Source organism: Euprymna scolopes, chromosome 21, assembly GCF_053919585.1.
Source record: "Euprymna scolopes isolate OS-2025 chromosome 21, ASM5391958v1, whole genome shotgun sequence".
NCBI classification, from domain to species: Eukaryota; Metazoa; Mollusca; class Cephalopoda; order Sepiida; family Sepiolidae; genus Euprymna; species Euprymna scolopes.
Genome location: NC_136502.1, coordinates 83,915,528 through 83,935,715, shown reverse-complemented (window position 1 = coordinate 83,935,715; position 20,188 = coordinate 83,915,528). Strand labels below are relative to the sequence as shown.

Below are 20,188 nucleotides of genomic sequence, written 5' to 3'. Positions count from 1 at the left end.
TCAGGAGCATTACCTTTAAGCTACAGAAATCTCACCTGAAATATTTTTATCGCCTTTTATTGTTTGTCTGTTTGTTATGATAAAAAAAACATAATAAATTGATAAAGATTTAAAAGCAATAAAAAAGTTTCCTGTTTTCCAGACCGAACTTCCATAGCTTTTTGGTAAAGCACCTGACTACAGCATCTAGAATCGTGGGTTCGAATCTCATTGTCATCCACTGATGAGCCACTGTAACAATGAAACATGTATCTGGTGATAACTATATTTTATAAATAAATATAGGCGCTCTTAAATATAGGGGGTTTACAAAGGGAAATAACTCCCTCAAGCATATAGAATATGCGTCACTATAAAGACAACAAATATCAAGCTGTCAATATCGCCCTATTGATAAACATAAGCAGATTTGTGTGTGTGTGTGTGTGTGTGTGTGTTGTGTGTGTGTGATTATATGCATTTGAATATGCTTCTTATCAAATAATTGTAAACATTCTATAATATAAATATTAGTCCAAATGTTACATTAGAAATTGTGTTTTTAAAATGTATTTTCAATAACAAAAACACTTTGATTTTTACATATGTATGTCAGCAACAAAGATGAGCTGCAGTATCTATGAAACTATATTTAAATAAATGTGTGTGTGTGTGTGTGTGTGTGTGTGTGTGTGTGTGTGTGTGTGTGTGTGTGTGTGTGTGTGTGTGTGTGTGTGTGTGTGTGTGTGTAAGAGAAGATTTAATGACAAATCTGACAGTTTATTAAATGTTAAAATTATGAAAAATACTTATTTAGGGTATCCAAAAAGTCGCTGAAAGGTTTTAAACTTAAATAAATTCTCTATTTTTAATGATATCGTTCTGTAATTTAAACACAATCTGACAAAGACATTGGGAAATTATGTAAAAATAAAATACAAATTCAAACAATTTTTATTTATGAAAAATAATGTCTTTTAAATGTTGCCCCTTTTTCAGCTTCGCATATTTGTGCTCTTTCCAAAACATTATTCATGACAGATTGCAGAATCTCTTGATTGCAATTTAACTCCCTTATTTCGTTCCATGAACTGGCAGACCTCGAAACATAAAACCCAAAACCCTGCAAGAATTGAAGGAAAACATCAGGAACGAAATAAGGGAATAAATCACAATCCAGAGATTCTGCAGTCTGTCATGAATAATGTTTTGGAAAGAGCACAAATATGCATAGCTGAAAATGGGTAACATTTAAAAGACATTATTTTTCATAAATAAAAATTGTTTGAATTATTTTTTTTTCAAAATAATTTCCCAATGTCTTAGTCAGATTGCGTTAAAATTACAGAAAGGTTTCATCAAAAATAAAGAATCTTTTAAGTTCAAAACCCTTCAGTGACTTTTTGAACACCCTGCTTTCAAATAACTTTTCAAAAATGAATAAACATGGCATCTCCACGCCATATTCCCTGTATATTCACATTCTTAAATTAATCTTAGAAACAAAATAATTTAGAAATTCAAATATTTTCTACCTTTTTTTTTTCAACAAAATTTATTTCCAAAATAAGTTTTATATTTTTCACAGTTGCAACATTTTAAATCATTCCAAATAACTAGTACTGATGATGATTGATCAAAACGTAATCTATTTGAGTCATTTAAATAAATGTAATTTTTTTTATTTTACTGCTTTTTTTTCACTCCAAACAAGGCACAGTACAACTAAGTCGTAAGGGGCTACTATTTGGGATCAGATTTGCAGAGATACTATGTAGGAAGTTGGGCAGCGAGATGTCTGTTCACATTACACTTGAACTTCTGCATGTCAGTACAGTTAGGGAAGCTGGAGCCTATAAGGAAATTCCAAAGTGTAGCAGTTCAAAGGAAGAAACTATCTGAGTAGAATGTTTATACGGCAACTAGGAATCTCTACAGTGTAGGGGGTATTTTGCTGCCTGCCTGATTTGCTGGAGGTATTTACGTCAACGGGGTACTAGTGCTTTGAGTTCGTCCAAGCACTTACCATTAAAATACTTATAAAAAAGGCACAGGCCCACAGGGATGCCACATTTCAGCTATGGGACAGAGGTTGGAGTTTAGCCGACAGTGCGGGACCTATTAGGTTGGCGACTCTTTTTTGAACCCTCTCTAGGAGCGAGAGACTAGTGATAGATGAATCAGCCCAGATATGATAACAATATTCCATGCATTTTGGTATTATTGTATACAAAAATATTTCAAGCCACTATTCGCCGAAAAGTGGCTTGAAATATTTTTGTATGCAATAATACCAAAATACTCAACATCAAAAGAAATTAACAGTTATAACTTTGGAAACAAACAAACAAAAAAACAACATTGAGGAGTTTAAATGTAAAAATTTAATAAAAACAAAATGAAAAAGTAAAGTTTTAGTAAAAACTCACGGATTTGTGATCAGTTTGGAATCGGTTATGAATTTTCCAAAACTTTTCCTCTTTTCAACTTTAATCCTATCAGCCATTTATTTTTCATCGGATCACGTGATGAGAGTGTAATATTACTTCCGAGAATCATTTTTGGGGCATGACTCTGACGTCAAAGCGAAACGTCTTCTAAAGAGTAATACACTGCTGAAGCTTCAGAGGACAAACTCAATGCAATCTGAAAGTGGATACAGAACAATTGTGGAATCGGTAACAGCAGCAAAAAAGTTCAAATAAGGAGATAAAATAAGTATTTTTTTTTAAAGTAAAAATTAAGTTTTTTTTATTATTATTAATTTTATAACGAAAACGCTTTTCTGAATTTTTCAAACTTAAAACTATAAAAGAAAATAATGTTTCTTGTCTTTGTCGGCTACAATATCTGGTCGAAAAACAAACATACGACAGGTTCTAATACAATTGTTTGTTTTTTTTGTTGTTTTTTTTCCGTTATTTAAAAAAAATTGATATTTATTAAACTTTTACTAATTATTGAACTATACTATTGCTTACAGTTATTTATTATTATTCTTGTAGGATAACTGCAATATTCATGTGGATATTAGTTAATTTTTCATGTATGGATTAAATGAAATTCTGAAATGCTGTCGGATTTCAGATTATATAATACTGTAAACCTAATGTCCATATAAATATTATAATCAATATTTATAAAACAATCCCAACAAGATAAAGAAAGCTCAATATACGAGATAGAGCAATAGTATATATTGAAATTCTGTAACTTTTATGTAACTTTACTCCTTATCTTTTTTTAATTTATAAAGTAAATTTACATAGGACCTTTATTACTTTATCAATTCCATAAGAGTTCAAGAAAGGGGAATAAAAGGAGGGAGGAAACCTCTTTAGGCCATGGCATTTCGAAGCTAAATGCTTCTCATCAAAAGAGGAGAAAAAGCCTGCATTATACAAAAATAAGAGTAAAAAGACAATACCAAGTTCAAAGACATTTAGATTAGAAATGTAAAAATGGGGAGAAAATTGGGGGGGGGGATGATATGATGGAGAAAAAGGGAAAGAGAGCATGAAAGAAGTTAAAACGCAGAATATATATATATATATATATATATATATATATATATATATATATATATATCCATCCACCCAGTATTACCCAAGATGCAGATAAGTTGTTTAGTTTTTAATTTTATTTTTTCAAACTTATACAGAAAAGGATATAACATTTTAGTTGTAAGAGAGATAACCCTACGTATATAATTCAATTAAAATTATATTTCCCTTTTCCTGACTTTGATTTTCCGATTGTAATTGAAAAATGTTTCCATCTTACCAATACTTTATTTAGCAAAGAAACTATAGCAAAGTATACTATTATAATGCCAATAACATGGCACAACAATAACAAATATATAACAAATGGTTAGTCAGAATCAAAGTTTGATATATTAGCTCAAGTGCAAAGTATAACTTTTAAAATCTTACAAAAAATTTTATATGTTATACAGATTATTGTGATAATTACCATAGAACGTGGATATTCCTCACAATGACCTTATCCAGTATTTAAAGAATTTTCATGGAAGGTATTGCTTTGTTATATTTAGTAACATATCATTTTTGAAAAATAAATAAATCATAATCTTTCTGCTTTTTAAAAATTTCTTCAGATTATTTTTTTAAATTTAAATTTTTATTTGTTTGCACAGTTTTAAAACTTAAGGTAGACAACCCCTATTATATTCTTCAATTTAAAATGAGTTAAACCCCTCGCTGATTTTTTTATTATTTTATTATTAGATCATTATTTGAAAATTTTTCATAATAGAAGTCATCTAGGCCAAACCAAAATAGAGAGATTTTAGTCGTTGTTGGCCTATGAAGTGTCATCTGCATATATGTCAACAAATGAACTAACAATATGATTTTGAAGATCATTGATGAAGATAAGGAAGAGCGTTGGGCCCAAGATGGATCCTTTAGGCACAACAGCATTGATACTTTGAGATTTGAACTTCTGTCCATTGATGACTACTTGTAAAATCCTAGCGGAGAGAAAAAAAATCAGTGGCTGAGAAGACATTTTCAGATATTCCATAGCTGGAAATGCTGTTAACTAGATCTTTATGCCAAGCCCTATCAAATACCTTTGATATGTCAAGAGCTATTGCTTTTAAGAGGAATCGATAGAATCACTGTCTTATGTGAAATTACAGTAAGTACATCAGCTGTTGATCTCACAGGACAGAAACCATATTTCTTGTTACTGAGAAGGCTGTTTTTGCTTGGGTAGTGGAAAATTTCTCTATGTTACACAGATTCAAGCAAGTTACTCTTGACACACGCAAGACTAATTGGTCTGTACTTAGATGCAGAGAACCGATCTCCAGTATTTTTAAATACTGAGCAGATTAATGAGGTTTTCCATTTCCATTTCTCCTTTATGCATCAATTGAACCGCTTTGCAAGAACGGGTGCTAGTCCTGGTTGCAGTTTTTTTGAGTACCATAACTGGAATATTGTCATGGAGTTCTCTCTCCACTGACCATGAGCTTGTGGTGCAATGGGGCAAAAGATGGATGGTTAATTTAAATGCATCCAAAACCAAGCTTCTATCTTTTCACCATAAATGCTCAGATCCCCACTTGGCCCCAATTGATTCTCGTCTAAAAGAAGCTCCCTGTTTTGTCAAGCTTCTGAGTTTGACCTTCACTCCTGATCTGAAATAGAAGACTTACATCAAATCTGTTGCGAAGGTCGGCATAAAAATAGTTGCATCATTCTATCGCTCCAGAAGATATCTCTCTCTCGATGTAATTCTTTACCTTTATAAGAGCCAGATACCTTCTAAAATAGAAGATTGTTACCATATCTGGGATGAAACTGCTCAGAGAACCCTATCTCACCTTGACAGAGTTCAAAACCGGCTTCAAAATTTAGTAGCAATCACATTAGCATACTTTTCTCTTCCCTGCAACATACAGCAGGAACATTCTGAACCTGTTTGACCTACTGTTATTTTCATGACATGTGCTCGTCTGAGCTCCAATCTATTATCCTTTTTTGCCAAATGTTTACAAAAACACTCTATCTGTGCCTATATCTAAACACAGATTCTATGAACAAAGCTCCTTTCCTAGAACTGCCTACCCGTGGAACTCTGTTCCACTGACCTGCTTTCCAGCTGACTACAATATGGTCGTCTTCAAGCTCAATGTAAACAAGTTCTTGCTGAGCCGAAATTGTACCCAATTTCTACCACTAATGATTAATATGATATGCTATTGTCCTAGTGACCACTGTACATTCATTAACCTTTATCCTTGAGTGGCCTTTGGATCTTTATAAGTGGTGACTCTCTTTTAAAAAAATAAGGAATAACCTCTATTGTATTTCCTTTTTTTTTTTAGTACTTGATGATGCAATAAAGAATCAAGTGAAAAAGTGAAACTCATTATATTGTTACTCGTCATCAATTTTCTTCGTTTAAGATACTGATCATTAAGGAAGACTACGCAGTGCTCAAAAATTGTGATTTTTTTCTTTAAATTTCCTAAGAAAATTCTTGCCAACTAAATAAAAAATATTTTCTTCATTCAATTACTGAATGCTAAATTAATTACTTGTCATCCAATTAGAAGATTAAATAGCATTTTTATAAAAGTCTATTCCTGTTTAGTTGGTGTCATCTTTGTTACTCATAATATTGACAAGAAATAGTGAAACGGAATTGCTAGAGTCAATTTTTATGCAATTAAAAAAATAGATAAATGAAATGGAGTATTTTTTTTTTTTTACCATAAAGCTAGTATTTCAGTATTTTCGTAAGAATTAAGAGAGATGAAGACACGGTTGAACGCTTTTTGTTCGATTCTCTAGCATTTGTAAAGCTATAGAAATTGGTGCAATTTAATTTTAGCTGAAGAAAAAAAAATTATTTTTATTTTTTTCCATTTCTGGCAACAATCTTCCTCTCATTTGTAGTTGCCAACATTGCTTGTTGAATAAAAGAGTAAAAATGGGAAACTAAAAGTGGGGAAGGAACTAAGGCTAAATAGGTTAGCATTTTATTTTCAAAATAAAAATGTTTCATTTCTTTTTTTTTTTTTTTTTGAAAATTTGATTGCATGATGTATTTAAGGAAGAAAAGAAAGGAAAGCCAAGTAAAAATTCGTAAAGATTGATTCGAAACTAAATCAACATGAATTCTCTATAAAACAGTTTGTATCTGTCATATATATCATGTTATGTTTTTGCAGACCAATACCATTAGCATGCTGTAGAAAATCAGAGAAAATACAACATCAGTATGAAAAATGTTAACTCATTTTATCATATATATTTTTTACCTTCATAACACAGTTGTGAAGAATAGTATTAATATTTATATACATGCACATAAAATAAAAAAAATATGAAATACTTATAACTATGTGAATAAACGAATATATATATAATAATTAAGTAAATAGCCGAATATATACATATAATAACAAGGTAAATAATCAAATAGATAGACACAAATGTTTGTGTAGGTAATACCATTAATAAATGTTGTAGATTTTTAAATGTTTATTTAGAAAATTGAGACCACAAACATGTTTATCTACAAAAAAGCAACATTGTACACACAGGCACGTATGTATACACACACATACATACATACATACATACATACATACATACATACATACATACATACAAATATGAATAGGTTAAATCCCAGATTAGATAATCAAATGAGTTATATATATATATATATATATATATATATATATATATATATATATATATATATATATATATATATATATATATATAAACACATGTATGCATAATATATACACATGGAGACATAATAAAAACATACACACACAAATATGTATGCGTACACATGTGTATATTCAAACCAATGTAAATATGATATAGTAAGTTTGAAAGGAAACAGACATAGAATTCAAATAGAAAATATAGTAACCAATATATATATATATATATTATTATGCATCAAGTGTTTATGAGTGTAGTGCTTTGAGTTAAATCAGAATAATTGCAGTGCTACCAAATAAGACAATCAAAATGGCAGATCCAAATCAGCAAGTTTCTTGCCAAAAGTAGACTTTAGCAAAACATCAGGTAATTGATTTTCACTAAAGTCTACTTTTAGAAGGAGACTTTATCATCTGACACTGAATGTACTCTTCAAATTTGCTTTTATTTGCTTCCTCTCTTGTATATATATATATATATATATATATATATATATATATATATATATATATATATATATATCATAAATGTAAACAGTCAAGCCACAGAAATGGATGAACACATTTTGTTTACAGTCATCATGTTTATTTTTATGTTGATCATGTTCATATATTTATTTACATATGCCTTTTAGTCAAGTATCATTCACATGATGAGTAATGGAATCACGAAATCTTTATACATAATTCGAGGTTGTAAAGTAACCAATGAAGTATAACAAGGTTAATATAAGAGTGCTCAATACCGAAGCAGAGCAAAGTATACTTGCAAACTTTGCTTTTGTATTAGATGTATCGCCTGAAGAGGTTTTTAGTTAGTAAAAACTAGCTGGCTGAAACATGCCCATGACTGTGTAGCAACACATTACTTCAAATGTAAAAATTAATAAAAAGTATATATATGTATGTATATAAGATAGAACAAATAAAAGCAGATTTGTATATATATATATATATATATATATATATATATATATATATATATATATATATATATATATATATATATAAATGGAATTCAGCATGAACTCTATAAATTAGAAATTACAAAAATTTATTATTTGACAAAATTATTTCAGAACTCTTGTTTACAGAATTATTTTGAATTTAAAAATTTTAAATTTTAATTAAAAAAAAAATTATTTTTAAATTAAATATATTTTGTATTCCTTGTCGAATAATAATATAATTTATACTGAATTCTTTATATCAATGCTCTATCTTGAATATTGAGCTTTTTTTTATCTGGCTGGGATTGTTCTATAAATACTAATATTAATATTTATATTTGTCTTACGTTTAGTACCCAATTTGTAAACTTGCAAAATTTTTGGAGTTTGAATATATATATATATATATATTGGGAGGATTCTAATATATTTCTCAATTCCGATAAAATTACAAATTTCGTACTAAATTCTCGATTCCAATTCTTCATAAATCTCTAAAAATTTTACTAGAGAATTGTTATTTTTCCGATTACCACAAAAAACTTCTTTTAAATGTGTAGATATTTTCTCAAGCGTAAAAACACACTTGTGGGGGATGATCTATAGGGTTTAGTTTTATGTATTTATTTACTTCCCCACGAAAGCAAATTAGACACAAGGTTGTTTCTAATGTTGGGTTAAACCAGCTCCCCTAAAACAATCGTAAAAAGGGGGAACTCTAGCAGTATCCAAAAAAATAGTAATTGTCTCAGTATGAAGGGTTTCCCCTACATTGACTAAGGACCAATTAATTTATGTGCAGCATCTATATCACCAGCAGTGAAGATTTTCTTTTAAAATAACAAATAAATAAGACAATCAGAAGAATTGTTTTGGGCATCGGAAAATATGCTCAGATTTTTCCAATTTCGTTACTGATTCTGATAACTGATTTTTTTTTCTGATCCCGATTTCAATTAATCGTCCGACCACTAATATATATATATATATATATATATATATATATGATGAACTTTCGATGTCTGAGCTTCAACACAACTGAGATGCTCAGAAATCCACACAGATGATTTGTTTATAGTGGTAAAGGTTTTGTGTAGAACAACTTAGTTGTTGTCGCAGAAGCTCATACGTCGAAATTGACGGATTGACGGGAGAGTCCATCATGGATATATACACACACACATTATATATATATATATATATATATATATATATATATATATATATATATATATATATATATACATATACATACATACATAATTTTGAACTATTCAATATATGATAATATGGGTGTAAATATGTACATATATAATAATTCTGTGAGTTATTAAACAGCTTAATTATGGAGCTGGATTTAAATATCTTTTAAGTATACATTTAATCTACTCGTCTCTCTCTCTCTCTCTCTCTCTATATATATATATATATATATATATATATATATATATATATATATATATATGTATATATATATATATGTATATATATATATAAACCCTAACGTATATATATATATAAACCCTAACATATATTTATATATACCTATATGTGTGTATATATATGTATATATATATGTACATATCTATATGTATGTATATATATATGTATCCATATATATATGTATATATATTTGTATGTACGTATATGTTTATATATGTACATATGTATATACACACATGTATATATAAACCCTAACATATATATATATAAACCCTAACATATATATATATATATATAAACCCTAACATATATATATATATATATATATATATATATATATATATATATATATATATATATATATATATATATATATAAACCTTAACACTTCATCTTACAAAAGCTGTTTCATGATCTTTCAGTTATCCAATGAGACTGATACTATTAGAGAGTTTTTAGGAATCAAAACAAAAAAAAAAACGGTTCAATATAATGAGTCTCACTTTTTCACTTGATACTGCACGAGCATGGGACACCTGTTGTGTGATGTCGTATCAGTGATCATGACATAATTTATACTATGTTGCATAAGCATATTGAAGCAATATATCACATTTGGATTTGATTATCATCATTGTCAATCATTCTAATCTCTTTCTAAAACGTGATATCTCTCCAAATATGTTATACATTTGTCAAAGAAACACAAGGTATATAAAAAAAAACTGCAAGAGGAAGGATAAGGTAAATAAAAACTCAAAACTTACATGATGTGCTGAATCCACTGTTGACTGCGTTAAGGGATAAGGCATTTCCCCTGGGGAAAGACTTTTCTTCTTTTTTTTTTTTTTAAATTCTGCTACTACTTCAGATGAGTAATTGCATCTATGGGTGAGGTGTGTTTATGTAAGAAAAGGAGACAGTAGTTTTACTCATTGTATTCTTCGTGTGTAGCACATGCACATGTTATTAACAAAACAAGAAAAGGAAAAAAAAAAGGGGGAAAGAACTCTTCAATCTTATCAATAGTGTTGTTTGCACTGCGTAATGGCAGCTCAAACTGTAGACATAATCAAAGAAACCTTAATTGACAACTACTTTATAGTAAAACCTATGATGTACTTAGCGTTTTGTAACGAAGCTATTCAAATCTCTTCTAATTCAGCAACTAAATATTTTCTGGTAGATATCCAGTCCAAAAAGAAAAAAAAAAAAGACGGGTGGAGAGGATGGGGGGAGAACTTGGGTTAATTGTTATCCTTAGCAGGGAATCGATGTCTCAGATACAAACCATTGATTTTAACATTTAGCCAATTTTCAGACTGATGCGGTTTACAGATAAAGAAAGACTTTTCTTCAATGATCACTAACAAGCAAAAAGGAATAGATTTTTACAAAAATGTTCTTTATCTCAAAAACATCAAAGATTTGGAATTTTTTTTTTGTACAGCAAATGACAAATGACTGAAAACAAATGTTCACTAGTAAACATTGTATAAAAATGCTTATATATATATATATATATATATATATATATATATATATATATATATATATATATATAAATATACATATATATATGTATGTATATATGTGTGTATATGTATATTTAATATGTGTGTGTGTGTATATATATATATATATATATATATATATATACCTATAGGTGTGTATATATATGTATATATACATATATATGTATATATATGTACATATCTATATGTATATGTATGTATATATATGTATATGTATCTATATATATATATGTATATATATTTGTATATACATATATCTTTATATATGTACATATGTATATACACACACATGTATATATACACACATACATACATGTATATATATCAATATATACATATATATACATATATATCATACATACATATATATCAATATATACATATATATATACACACACATATATATATACACATACATATATACACATACATACATATATACACATACATACATACATATATATATATATATATATATATATATATATATATATATATATATATAAGTAATGTTGCAGTCTTTGATCGATATGGTTTAGAATGTAAAGTTTTTTTCTTTTTTAAATAATGACATTTTTTCTTGAGATAGGTTATTAATAATGAGCATACAACTGTAAATTTTATTTGGAAGTGCACTGGATGCCCAGTAAAGCCTGAATATACTACTTGCAGTTATTTTTTCGTGTAATTTAAAAAAAAAATCTACACTTTCCCCCCTCCCCTGTAAAATAGTTTTATCAGTGAATGTCAGAAATGCCGCTGTCCATTGTAGAATGGCTTGTGTCAGTCCACTGGCTGCAATCAGGAACATAAGCAATGTTGGGCCTGTTGAATCTCCGGTTCGTAAGGGTTTTGTCTCCAGAAAAGAGTACCTGTTGTTGTTGTTGTTGTTGTTGCTGTTGTTGTTGTTGTTGAACAGCTTCCTCATTTCTGTTATCAATTTGTTCTTTATTAGAGGAATGAGCCTCTATATCGTCTGCCGAGGAAACAACATCTGAAAAAAAAAAAAAAAAAGAAATCCACTAACATTGTCCATTCATGAAGCAATTGTATCAAGCCAAAAAACGATGGATATTCAATCCAACACAAAATCTTCAATACACCAATCCAAAAAGATTCTTAATTTGACAAGAATATATTGGGAATTCAATAACTCAGTATTGGAGCTATTTCTAAATCTTCATTAAATTGTGATGTATTTTCAATCCAGGCGTTGATAACTATCCAAACTAAATAATTAATATGCATACTTAGTAATTTACCATTTGAATTCTTATGTAGTTAAACTTTGATATTGTTTATTGACTTCATTTTTTTGAGAACTTTAAATGATATATATAAAATGTTGGTATGAGTCGCATTTAGCCACCTGGTGAATGATGCAACAAAAAATAGCCTCTGTTCTATAATAAAGATCAATGTGCATATATATATATATAAGTCCGTGTGGAACCCAAGTTCCAAGTTTTTGTGTGAATCCGATCGACTGAAAGTGGCATGAAATGGTCGCTAATCACACTTCATCTTTTCACCCAATTATATAATAAAGACCAATGTGTATTTATTTGTGTGTGCGTGTGTGTGTGTATATATATATATATATATATATATATATATATATATATATACTTGTGCCCGATATTATTCATACCCCCCCCCTTGAAAATTGAGTTTATTAGGTGTAACTTTGTAAGAATTTATTGTTTACGTCCATATTGATACATATTCTTAATAAACCTCTTCTGATCATTTTCGTCATTTTAAAATCTCGGGATACTTGTAATAAAAGAAATATACAGCTATTTATAAAATTTGCAATGTTCAAAAATAATCATACCCCCTTATTTTTTCAGTATTAATCGAGTTTCTGACTGTTTGTTTCCTGTTTGATTCTTATTTTGAATGCTTTTATACAACCTTTGATTAATTTCATTTCGTTTTTTGCATTTTTCAGAAATTAAAATGATATCAACTGAAAACCAATAAAAGAATAAAAATTATTAGAATGGGGAAGAAAAAAGAGCTTAGTAATGATCTTAGGACTAAAATTGTGAATTCACATAAGGATGGTTTAGGTTACAAGTCAATTTCCAAGAAATTTGAGGTCCCTACAGCAACAGTACAGAGCATTATCAAAAAATTCCAGAGCCACCACACAACAAACAACTTGATTGGTAGAGGAAGGAAAAGGAAACTGTCTGCTAGAGCCACCAGGAATATTGTAAGAAGTGTTAATGCAAATCCAACCACCACTACTAAGGACATTTTAGAAAATCTGGAGTCTTCTGGCATAAAAATATCAAGGCAAACATTGCAAAGGACTCTGCATGAAAATGGTCTGAAAGGAAGAAGACCAAGAAGGACTCCATTGCACACCGGAAAACACCTTGCAGCACGTCTAAAGTTTGTTAGGACCCATGTGGATTCTCCAGAGTCCGTTTTCTCAAGTATTTTGTGGACTGACGAAACAAAAATTGAATTGTTTGGCCATATGGATGCTTCTTACGTTTGGAGGAAGAAAGGGGAAGCTTACAACCCAAAGAACACCATACCCACGGTGAAACATGGTGGTGGTAGCCTAATGTTTTGGGGCTCCTTTTCGGCTAGTGGTCCAGGTAGTTTGGTCAAGATAGATGGAACCATGAAGAAGGAGCAATATTTGGAGATACTCCAGAAAAACATTAGACAGGATGCGGAGAAGCTCCATTTAGGACCAAACTGGGTCCTTCAACAGGATAATGATCCAAAACATACTGCCAAAATAGTCAAGAAATGGTTTGAGGATAATCAAATTAATGTTTTGGAATGGCCTAGCCAGAGTCCCGACCTGAACCCTATCGAAAACCTCTGGCACATATTGAAAACTGAGGTTAAAAAGCGGAAACCTAGAAATTTGAGGGATTTGGAGAACTACTGCATTGAAGAATGGTCAAAAATCAGTGTTGATGCTTGTAAAAACCTTGTTGATAAATATCCCAAACGGTTACAGGCAGTTATTAAGAATAAAGGGCATGCTATTGACTATTAGTAAGAGAGGTATGAATAATTTTGAACTAGTGCCATTATTGTTTTTCTTTGTATAATGTTTCAAACTTGCATAATTTATTTATTTGTTGAGTTTAAATTAAATGCTTATGCTTGATTTATTGTTTGAAATCCCTTTAATATTGTCTACCTTATGGTTTGAGCAATATTCTTATAGAAATCTCAAAGATCCGAGGGGTATGAATAATATCGGGCACAAGTGTATATATATATAATATATATATATATATATATATATATATATATATATATATATATATATATATATATATATATATATTAGATGTTTTAGTACGGTAAAAACAAGCATGCTTTCGTCTTGGGGAGGCTCCATGTTTTTACAAGCTTCATCATGGTCTAACTTTTACTCCTGATCTGAGATGGAACACATACATCAAATACATTGCCAAGGCTGCTGAAAAAAATTCTGGGATCGTTCTACTGCTCCAGTAGATATCTCACTGCTGATGCAATTCTCTACCTGTATAAGAGCCAGGTATGTCCAAAGATGGAGTACTGTTGCCACATCTGGACAGGATCTGCTAGAAGCAGCTTATCCTGCCTTGACAAAGTTCAAAATAGACTTCATAGCTTAGTGGGGGATGCCCTTTTCTCTTCTCTGCAACCTCTTTCCCACAGAAGAGATGTTGCGAGCCTGTCTGCTTTATCATTATTTTCATGGCAAGTGCTTGTCTGAGCTCCAATCTATGCCCCCCCTCATCCTGACTGTCATGAAAAACATTCCTCTAGCTGAAACCACTATCAATAATTTCCCCTACTCTTTATCTGTGCCTAAACCTAAATGTAGATTCCATGAACAAAACTTCTTTCTTAGAACTGTACGCCTGTGGAACTCTGTTGCAATTTCCTGCTTTCAAACTGACTACAATATGTCTTCAAGTTCAATATGAACAAATTCTTGATGAGCATCCCCTTAGGTAATCCAATTCACTCAATTCCCAGTATCTAACAATTACTACGACATGTTTCCTTTGATTACTGTACACTTATTATCCCTTATCCTCTGTAAAAAAAAAAAAAAAAAGAGAGAGAAAGAGAGAGAGAAAAGGAAAAACAAATTAAACACAGAAAGTAATTATCAAAAGAACAGAGATTTACCAGTCTCGTTCAAATCACATCACTTTTCTGAAAACGTTTGTTACTCCAAATGAAACTGGTAAATCTTTTGTTTTTGATTTCTTCCCATATTTAATTTTTTTCTTTTCTCTTTTTCATACACAGTCAAATATGTAATGTTTCTTAGTGAATACTTCTTTTAACCTATGAAGCTGCATAACAGGATATAATCTACTTTTCCAGTGTTCACACTAGCAACCAGTTGAGTCAATATTCAATATACAATCAAAAATAAAATAAGGGAAAACTAGATCGAATGTTATAAGATCTTGTTTAAAAGAACTGTAAATATTGCTATATTCTAAATTATTTATTTTTAAATCCCCCAGCAGACAAAATGTCTCTATCCGGGCAACCCCAGATAAATACATGGAGTATATAATGAAATATAGTTTTAAAATCTTTAGAAACTTGTAAATTTGTGAAAAAAACAAAAAGTAAAAGTCGAAAAAAACAGAATTTATAAAATGTGAAATGGAATTGAGGAAAATTTGAAATGGAAATTCTGTGTTCCCATACAATTTTTTAAAATGATCATAATTTGTATTGTTTGCATTCTTCGAATTACTGTTCTCACCGTGGATGTTATTCTCACAACGTTTCAGTTGATGTGACCTCTGATCTTATTCAGGTGTCTTTGTTGAACTCGGGAATCTGTAGGGAATTTCCGACGGAACGATTTATTTAATCCATGGTTGTAGCTTGCTCAGGTTCAATCAACCATGATCGGGTAAAAATCTTAAGAAATTCGTAATTATAGTTTTAGCATCGCCCATACTGAGGTAGATTGAATAATCCAAATTATCAATCTCCATTTCAAAAATGCTAACATAATGATAATAAAGATAATGATCATAAACACAATCATCATAAACATAATGATCATAAATATAATTATAATAAATATAATGATCATAAACATAATGATCATAATATAATGATTTTAAACACAATGACCAAAGACATAATGGTCATAAACATAGTGATCAAAAACATAAGTATCATAAATATAATGATCATAAACATAATGATCATAAATATAATGATCATAAACATAATTATAATAGATATAATTATCATAAACAATTATAATAAATATAATGTTCATAAACATAATTATAATAAATATAATTATCATAAAGATAATGATCATAAGGATTATGATCATAAACATCTATAATCATAAACATAATGATCATAAACATAATTATCATAAATATAATGATCATAAACATAATTATAATAAATATAATGATCATAAAAATAATTATCATAAGGATTATGATAATAAACATGTATAATCATACAATAATGATCATAAATATAATGATCATAAACATAATTATAATAAATATGATGATCATAAAGATAATTATCATAAGGATTATGATCATAAACATCTATAATCATAAACATAATGATCATAAACATAATTATCATAAATATAATGATCATAAACATAATTATAATAATATAATGATCACAAAGATAATTATCATAAGGATTATGATCATAAACATCTATAATCATAAACATAATGATCATAAACATAATTATCATAAATATAATGATCATAAACATAATTATAATAAATATAATGATCATAAAGATAATTATCATAAGGATTATGGTCATAAACATAATTATCATGAACATAATGATCATAAACATAATTATGATAAATATAATGATCATAAAGATAATTATCATGAGGATTATGATCATAAACATCTATAATCATTAACATAATGATCATAAACATAATTATTATAAATATAATTATCATAAACATAATTATAATAAATATAATGATAATAAAGATAATTATCATAAGGATTATGATCATAAACATCTATAATAAAAAATATAATGATCATAAACATAATTATCATAAATATAATGATCATAAACATAATTATAATAAATATAATGATCATAAAGATAATTATCATAAGGATTATATTATCATAAACATCTATAATCATAAACATAATTGTCATAAATATAATGATCATAAACATAATTATAATAAATATAATGATAATAAAGATAATGATCATAAGGATTATGATCATAAACATCTATAATCATAAACATAATGATCATAAACATAATTATCATAAATATAATGATCATAAACATAATTATAATAAATATAATGATCATAAACATAATTATCATAAGGATTATATTATCATAAACATCTATAATCATAAACATAATGATCATAAACATAATTATCATAAATATAATGATCATAAACATAATTATAATAAATATAATGATTATAAAGATAATTATCATAAAGATTATATTATCAAAGATATCTATAATCATAAACATAAGGATCATAAACATAATTATCATAAATATAATGATCATAAACATAATTGTAATAAATATAATGATCATAAAGATAATTATCATAAGGATTATGATTATAAATATCTATAATCATAAAGATAATGATCATAAACATAATTATTATAAATATAATGATCATAAACATAATTATAATACATATAATGATTATAAAGATAATTATCATAAAGATTATATTATCAAAGATATCTATAATCATAAACATAAGGATCATAAACATAATTATCATAAATATAATGATCATAAACATAATTGTAATAAATATAATGATCATAAAGATAATTATCATAAGGATTATGATCATAAACATCTATAATCATAAAGATAATGATCATAAACATAATTATTATAAATATAATGATCATAAACATAATTATAATAAATATAATGATCATAAAAATCATTATCATAAGGATTATATTATCAAAAACATCTATAATCATAAACATAATGATCATAAACGTAATTATCATGAATATAATGATCATAAACATAATTATAATAAATATAATGATCACAAAGATAATTATCATAAGGATTATGATCATAAACATCTATAATCATAAACATAATGACCATAAATATAATTATCATAAATATAATGATCATAAACATAATTATAATAAATATAATGATCATACAGATAATTATCATAAGGATTATGATCATAAATATCTATAATCATAAACATAATGATCATAAACATAATTATCATGAATATAATGATCATAAACATAATTATAATAAATATAATGATCATAAAGATAATTATCATAAGGATTATATTATCATAAACATCTATAATCATAAACATAATGATCATAAACATAATTATCATAAATATAATGATCATAAACATAATTATAATAAATATAATGATCATAAAGATAATGATCATAAGGATTATGATCATAAACATCTATAATCATAAACATAATGATCATAAGCATAATTATCATAAATATAATGATCATAAACATAATTATAATAAATATAATGATCATAAAGATTATGATCATAAGGATTATGATCATAAACATCTATAATCATAAACATAATGATCATAAGCATAATTATCATAAATATAATGATCATAAACATAATTATAATAAATATAATGATCATAAAGATAATGATCATAAGGATTATGATCATAAACATCTATAATCATAAACATAATGATCATAAACATAATTATCATAAATATAATGATCATAAACATAATTATAATAAATATAATGATCATAAAGATAATGATCATAAGGATTATATTATCATAAACATCTATAATCATAAACATAATGATCATAAACATAATTATCATAAATATAATGATCATAAACATAATTATAATAAATATAATGATCATAAAGATAATTATCATAAGGATTATGATCATAAACATCTATAATCATAAAGATAATGATCAGTATACTATTGTTGAATTTCGTTACCAAGCATGAACAAATACCAAATCAAATCTGTCATAAAGATTGAAAGTCTACCTTTCAGTCTTCTTTGTGTCCCATTTTGTTCAGCTTCACTTCGAGCATCTTCATTGTCGGTGTGTGCGGATGTCAATTCTCTTTGATCTTGTGGAATGATGAACTGAGTTGGTTCGTTTGTTTCTTCGCCATCTATTTCCTACGAAAATAAACAAATGATCAATTAATGCTGCAGATTGTGTCGTACTGTTAAAAATAAAAATAAAAACAACTTTGTCCCAAAATCAAAATAAACATGGCAGAAGTTTCCAACAGTCATTCATAATATACAGATATTTGTTTTCAAACAAATGGGTTTATGCATTAGTATGCCCTTTCAAAAGGGGAACCGACATTTGGTGAATTTCTGAATATTTTTCTGTTTAAAAGTTCAATTAATATCTATCAATTAAGCACCAGATTTTTATATTAGCAAAAATATTTTTTTAATAACTTAATATTTCCTGGAGTCTATTCATTTCACCATGTCTCTTGGCTGTACTTTGCAAACGAAGATTCTATGAAGGGGTTGTCCACGTCGACTGCAGGCACATTGTGGCTGACGAGCTCGATGCGGGACAAGCAAATTTGGCCACAACGGCTGCAGTCAAAAGTCGTGTTAGGTGTGACTGCTGAGGCTTCCCAAATCTTCCTCCTGCAGCGTGTCTCCCGCAGATTCTCTGTGCGGGAGATCTCAAAGGAGGTGACAGCCTGGTGGACAGTATGTCACCAGGTAGCACGGTCAACAGTGAGAGCAGACCACTGGAGGTGGTCAATGTGGCAGTCCACCAAGGAACTTCTTCAAAGAGTCTTTATATCTTTTCTTTGATGCTCCTCTGTCACGACGACCAGTAGAGAGTTCGCCATGTAGGACTAGGTTTCACCATGTAAGTTTAACTAAAACACTATTCATTTCAGAACCGGTGTTAACCTTTAGGAGGTCTCTCATCTCTACTTTTCAAATGAAGTTATTCCTTTTTAAATTTATACTGAATGTCTCTTTTTTTTGTAAGT

At 28.2% G+C, this 20,188-nt stretch overlaps 2 protein-coding genes across 2 annotated transcripts in view; both read right to left on the bottom strand.

The window, feature by feature from the left end:
• Positions 1-10,801, bottom strand: part of LOC145242858 (protein dachsous-like) — a 237,304-nt gene extending 226,503 nt beyond the window's left edge. The window contains exons 1-2 of the mRNA XM_080105973.1: positions 10,359-10,801; positions 2,409-2,625 (exon numbers count right to left, since the gene is read on the bottom strand). The gene's annotated coding sequence lies outside the window, so the exon portion shown is untranslated. The remainder of the gene's footprint in view (positions 1-2,408; positions 2,626-10,358) is intronic.
• An 801-nt stretch (positions 10,802-11,602) lies between these two features.
• The window catches only part of LOC145242857 (protocadherin Fat 4-like), a 154,864-nt gene continuing 146,278 nt past the window's right edge, over positions 11,603-20,188 (bottom strand). The window contains exons 8-9 of the mRNA XM_080105972.1: positions 19,196-19,334; positions 11,603-12,120 (exon numbers count right to left, since the gene is read on the bottom strand). Coding sequence (XP_079962098.1) covers positions 11,864-12,120; positions 19,196-19,334 — 396 coding nt within the window. The 3' untranslated portion in view covers positions 11,603-11,863. The remainder of the gene's footprint in view (positions 12,121-19,195; positions 19,335-20,188) is intronic.